The sequence below is a fragment of the Gallinula chloropus genome, assembly GCF_964237585.1.
Source record: "Gallinula chloropus genome assembly, chromosome: 4".
Lineage (NCBI taxonomy): Eukaryota > Metazoa > Chordata > Aves > Gruiformes > Rallidae > Gallinula > Gallinula chloropus.
Window position 1 is genome coordinate 57,586,441 of NC_140088.1, and position 6,289 is coordinate 57,592,729.

Consider the following 6,289-nt stretch of genomic DNA (forward strand, 5'->3'; position numbering starts at 1 on the left):
TGGGGGCGGGGCGCGAGGCTAGCCCGTTGTGCGCGCGGCAGCGGCTTGCGCGAGGCGCGGTGACGCGCGGCCTCTCGCCGGCAGCCGCGAGACGCGCAGGCCGCCGGCGAGGGTCCCTCGCGCCCCGCACCGCCCCCGGCACAGGGCGGGCACCGCCCCGTGCGCGCGCGCAGGGCCCCGGTGCCGGGGCGGCAGCGCAGGCGCAGAGCGGGCAGGCGCAGAGCGGTGGCCGGGCCGGGGCGCGGGGCGCGCAGCCCGCAGGGAGGCGGCGGCCGCGGCGCCAGGTGAGGAGGCGGGGCGGGGCGGCCGGGCCCGGGCGGCCGGCGGGAGGATGCTCGAGGCCGCGGAACGGGCGCGACGGCGGGGGAAGCGAGTGGGGTGGGCTGCGCGGGCAGGGCCGCGGAGCTGCCGGAGGGCCCCGCGCGGAAGCCCGCAGCGGCGGTGCCGCGGAGGCGGGCGGCCCGAAGGAAGTGCCCGCGGCCCGCAGGCCCCGCGGCCGTGACGCGGGTGCAGGGGGACACCCCGTCTGCGGCAGCCGCTTCCAGAAGGATCGGCGCTGAGCGGGCAGCGGCCGCCGGGTTGTTTGTATGTCAGAGAGGGGCCCGGGCCCTGAGGCGCGGTGAGGCGAGGGGCCGTGTTCACGTACCACGTAGGAGAAGCCGTTGAAGGGCGTCAGGCAGCGTTGTACGGCCCTGGGCCCGAGCTGTTCAGTTAGGGAAACGTACGGTAAACGCAAGCGGCATTAACGCCTGTCTCAGCATCGCCTCTCTCTCGTTTCAGCAGAGCATCTCCGAAGAACAGCTTCTCCGGCAGCACAGAGAGCCCGCTCGACAATGATGAACGCCGACATGGATGGTATAAGCTCTTAATGTGCTCGCTCTTTGTTGTTGTTTGTTGCTGTGTAATGTAATTTCTGAGCGTTGCCGAGGTTGCATTAAAATCCGTATGATTTATTGCAGCTGTTGAGGCTGAAAATCAGGTGGAATTAGAAGAGAAAACACGGCTTATTAATCAAGTTTTGGAACTGCAGCACACACTCGAAGGTTAGAGGTTTGACACATCAGATTTTTTGCAAGCCCACAGTAATAAGGGAAAGAAGAGAACCTTACTGTTCTGCTTTACCACTAGTCACAGCATCCGGAAGCGTGTCGCTTGTGCAGTTGAACAGATATAAGTAAGGCCACAACTGGTTTGGGTTTTGGTTTTATGTTTACTTTATGCAACACGTTTGCTCAAGTCTCATAACGTGTATCAGGCAGAAGGGGTAATAAGGTTAACTTTCCCAGGCTTGTTACTTTTCCTCCATCTTTGGGTTTGCTCATCACAGAATTCTTGTTTCCAAATAGTTTAGCTTGCAGTAGCTTAATTCAGAAAGTGAAGAAAAGAATAGAAAGTTGTGGACAGAGCAAGTTTGTGGAATGACTTTGAAGTACTGTTCTACAAATACAGGCAAAATGGGCTTTAGATAAGACTTGTCGGTAGCACAGTGTTTTATAATAGCCTGGAACCAGGAAACTGCCATAGAAGTGTGAATAGTTTGAGGTAGGTGCCTGGAACATACTCACCATACGTAATAGTGTCTAATACCATTTTTCTCACACTGTCACCTTTCCAGATCTCTCAGCACGAGTAGATGCCGTTAAGGAAGAAAACTTGAAACTGAAATCAGAAAACCAAGTTCTTGGACAGTATATAGAAAATCTGATGTCAGCATCTAGTGTTTTCCAAACAACTGACACAAAAAGCAAAAGGAAGTAAGGGTTGACTGACAGATAATGTCATTGTATTGCTGCTGTCTTTGTTTTAATTGGCATAGGCTACATGAGCTCAAGTACCTTCGTGTGTGGCTTTACTGGATACCTGAAGTTTATAAACTTTGGTGACAAACAGAAATAGGAACAATGTCATGAACAGGAGACATAAGTTTGTGTATTGTTAAGATTAAGCAATGTGCAAATGTAGTGTAGAGACTTAGTAAACTTCCATATTTATTTTGAAACAGAGCATATCTTGTTAAAAATTTGATGCAGTTTGTTAAGTTAAACAAGTCTGTTGGCACTCTTTGAGGTATTAGGATAGTTTCTTGACTAGCAAAATAATACTGTTGTGTTGGAACCTCATTTGGTAAAAATACTCAAAGTCTAATTGCATCACCTCTTTCACCTCAAATATATTAAGATTACTGCATAGTACTGCCCAGAGCTCTGCAAAGCGACTTTAAACAAAAAAAGCCTATAAATCAGTTCAGAATTTCTATGAAGTAATAGCAGTATGATGTTATTTGCAGAGCTTCCTTACAGAAAAACAGTTAAGATTTTTTGGGAGGGGGGGAGGGTACGGGCAGAGGAACAAGAATAAGCAACTTGATCAGGGAACTACCAAGTTGATGCAGTATCAAAGTGGTTGTCATTTGTAAGATGTACACTTCCAACCATGTTGCTTTCCTGTTCCCTCAAAGAATGATGAGGCACAGCATCACAATGTATGATCAAGTTTCTCAGTTGTGTGATGAAGAGTCACATGAAAACCTGAGTAATGAGCTTCACAGAAACAGGTGGTCAGTGTTCCTCATGCTCATTGCAATCAATCTGCAGTGAGGAACAGAGCACAAACCTTTCCTTGCCACCTTTTATTTTCCTCCTGAAGTGCCAAACTTTCTTTGCTTCCGGCCTTAGAGCAACTGGTTTCCTGTCCCAGTGCCTGGGCTTGTGAGGGACCACTTGAGGCCCTGCACACACACCCCCTAAGGCAGAAGACCACAGTGGAACAAGGGTGGCTCTTGCCTCTCCCATCTGTGCTGCTCTAAGCAATGCACAGTGTCAATCAAGGTGCCCTGATTTTTACTGGCTTGGCTGTTAGCTCACAGCTTTGACCCTGTTATGTGTCTGAGCCCTGCCCACACAGCCAGCATGTCTAGTATAACCAGTGTTAGGGAGAGCAGAACAACCACCACCCTGTTACAGCACTTGCATCTGTTTCACCTTGCCCTACAGCAGCATTGTGGACTGACTGACAGATGTTACCTAGAACCTCTTCAGCACTGAAGCCATTGTACTTTACCTTTTAACACAAGGAAAACACCAGTTCAGGGACCTCTTTGAACCTTGCTGCAATGGATTTAAAACAAAGCTGCGGGCACTGAATGAGCAGATGCAATAGTAGAAACCAATTCCTCAAACCCCAAGTTTTGTGGCACCTAAGCACTGCTGTGTCTCAAGTGTAAGCTGAGATGGTGAGGTTGCCTCCTGCCTCTAAAGGAGAGGTCTCCTATTTCTCCCCAGTTAAGATGGCTGTACAGCACTCACTGGGGTGTCGGAAGAGTCAAACAAGTGCAAGCAGAGCACTAAGAGCAGTCTCATGGGCTACTCACAAGCCTGAGTCAAGTAGCCTGTTTTACTCACAAAGGCACAAATGGCTGATGCCATCCATTATGTGTCACAGGATCCTGTAAACCTCCAGAATTATTTTTAATCTTGTATGGACTACTCACTCTCACTTTACTGCCTGTCTGGAACACTAAATTCATCCGGGAATTGCTAGCAGGTAATCACATGGTTAGTCCAGGGCTTGAGCATTAAAACCTCCCACTAATCACACCAAGCATTTGACTTATACATTGCCTTCCAGCTGTCCTTGCTTTACAGCCACGTCACTGCACATCTCTACCTGCACTGTAGGAGATGGAGCAGTAACAGAGCATGCGCTTGTTAGACCTCAGCAGCTTCCCAAGATCAAGGATCAAGTTCACTTAAAACCATGTTTTATGTATTGTGAGGTTGGGTAGTGTTGTTTTATCCATCGGTGTGTATATAGTAGTCAGGTCATGTATATGCCATTTTACATCCCACTCCTGTGGCCTTCATTTAACTTAAACATTTTAAAGATGTTGTATTTCTGACTTTACACTAAATAAAAACTTTTGATTTGCCTCAATTCGTTTGGTTAAACATCCGTAAAGCCTCTCATAACTGTCACCTGAATTGTTTCTAGATAAAATTGTCTGAAAGACTAGATGTAATTAGCAAGTATTAAGATTAAACCCAGGTTCCTTAATCTACTTTCAGCAAGCTTCCAGTTCCTGACTCCCACTGTATTTTCACCCATGAATCCTGCATTTCCATACACTGTTGGGGCTGAAGGAAAAAAATCGCAAAGGATTGGCTGCATCCAGTGCAGTCAGAAACAGAACTTGCACATCTCCACCTGGGAGCGCTTCCAGCCAGGTTCAAAGAGGAGATTTTACCTTTTCCTATCCAGGTAATGAGGCTTATATTAGGCAGAAACCAGAACTATTACTTCATGTTGCCTTCCTGAAGACAGAAGATAAGGAGTAGCTTCAGTTGTAGTTAAACAGATCTTAGTCCTACTTCAACCCCCCTGAATACAGAAAACTCTCAGTCAGGGATTTGGTCCTCACGAAGTTGACTTCTGCTAAGCTGTGCTGTAGCTGGGAGGAGCACAGGCCATGGAGGCCTGATACAGCATTCCAAAGACAACCATCAGTTTTAATAGCAAGGCATCCTGGAATGGGATCTTCAGTTTGTTAGTTTCAAAGCACTGTCATGCAGCCCTGATACCCATATCAAGTATTTCTCCTGAAACCTCTGTTCAGGTATTAAAGGACTCCATGCAGGAACTGCAGCTAAAAGCCCAGCATTACAAGTGTCAGGGGAGGGGGCGGTTCCCCTCTTGTCTCCCCTGTAATTACTTACGTAAGACTAGATCCAAGGGATGTCTTCTATCTCTCCACGTTCCAGGTAATCAAAGTCCTTAAGTCAGTATGAAAGCGAGATAGACCTTACAGAATCAGTGTTATTGCAAAGGCCAGCCTTGAGTCATGGCCTCACAAGACCATTTTACCCATAACAAACAGCTCCATTATTAAAGTGAGGCACAAACAAAAAAGTTGATGGGACGTTAATTATGACTTCATTGAAACCTTAAATTCAGAACCTATGGGAAGATTAGCATTCTCTGTGGGGTGACCAATCCCAGGAAGTAACTAGATCACCCCAAACCAAACCTAAATCCAACCCCCAAACTACACCCAAACACTGTAACCATTCCAAAGAACTTACAGGGCTCAGACAAGATCCATTCATGAGGCGTACAAAAATGCTCCCTGACAGCTCACCACAGCTGTTACCAGCAGGATACCACATTAGTACCAGCTTGTATCTACTGCTGAAAAGAGGCAGGAGGAGGAATGTGGAGTCTTCACTTGGTAACTTTTGCATGACAGGCTGAACGAGGACACACAAAATAGAGTCCGATATGGTTTAACTTCTGAACTTCAAGAGAAGCACTTGACACTGGCTTCTTCATCAGTGTTTAAGCATCTGGTTGATAGATTTCCATGGAATCTGATGACTCCATTTGCTGCAAAAATACTTCCTTTCTAAATGAACTTCTTGCCAGGCACAGGGAAATCTGTTAGTTTTCTTGTGAATTAACAGATTTCTACTCAGTTTTTAAATGTACGACTGCTTTCACTATCATTTGACACCCTACTAATACTACAGGCAGCTGCCACACAGCAAGCGATTTCTGGCAACTGCAGTTTATTATTGTTGTTTTTTCTGAACTATACAGATAAACTTGAACAAACAAAACCAGTTTCTTTTACAATATGCAGTTTATTTAAACTATGAGAATGCCCAGTTACTCACATCTGTAAAAAACTTAATCCGTCAAAAATTATCTATTTTAATAAATTTCATGTTAGGCAATATTATTAAACATCTTTAGGAGGCAATGAACACTTAGCAAGTCATTCTATAAACAGAGGTTATACCACTCGGGCTTGGAACATGAGAACTATAAAAGTTTGAAAAAATCATCCGTAGATCACTTCCACAGATTGGGTATCTGCATTTGAAAGTAAAACAAGTCACATCAACTACTGCTGCTTCTATGAATATTTTAAAATATCTCTTAAAAATAAATTACTGTAACCGATGTCTGAAGTGAACAGGTAACCACCCATGTAACAAGATCACCTAAATAAATAATTTACAATAAAAATTGTTGCTAGCACTAAATTATCATACAAAACCAATTATTGCGTGCAGCTCTGCACAGAAAAGCCTTTCCTCACAGCAGCGTGAACTGCTACAGATGCTACACCCACACTCTCATCCTCTTTTAGCTGAGAAGTGTAAACAGCTAATTCTGTGCTAGAGCTGCAAAAATATTGTAACTTATCCATGTTTTCAAAAATATTTAGAATAAGTTTATCTCCAACTAGTACTGCTTTCTAGAAATCCTTAATTAATCTTCACCTTAACTT

The 6,289-nt window shown here is 45.6% G+C and overlaps 1 protein-coding gene across 2 annotated transcripts; it reads left to right on the forward strand.

Annotated features, from left to right (window-relative positions):
* Positions 1 to 231: 231 nt before the first annotated feature.
* Positions 232 to 3,953, forward strand: SCOC (short coiled-coil protein). Of its 2 annotated transcripts, none has more exons than XM_084263333.1 (4): positions 232 to 284; positions 784 to 855; positions 960 to 1,043; positions 1,616 to 3,953. In XM_084263333.1, the coding sequence occupies exons 2-4, from the start codon at positions 834 to 836 to the stop codon at positions 1,756 to 1,758; spliced, it is 249 nt and encodes an 82-aa protein (XP_084119459.1). In that variant the 5' UTR covers positions 232 to 284; positions 784 to 833; the 3' UTR covers positions 1,759 to 3,953. The 2 variants fall into 2 exon arrangements, with proteins under 2 accessions (XP_084119459.1, XP_084119458.1); XM_084263332.1 differs by having other exon boundaries at positions 243 to 284; positions 781 to 855.
* Positions 3,954 to 6,289: the final 2,336 nt, after the last annotated feature.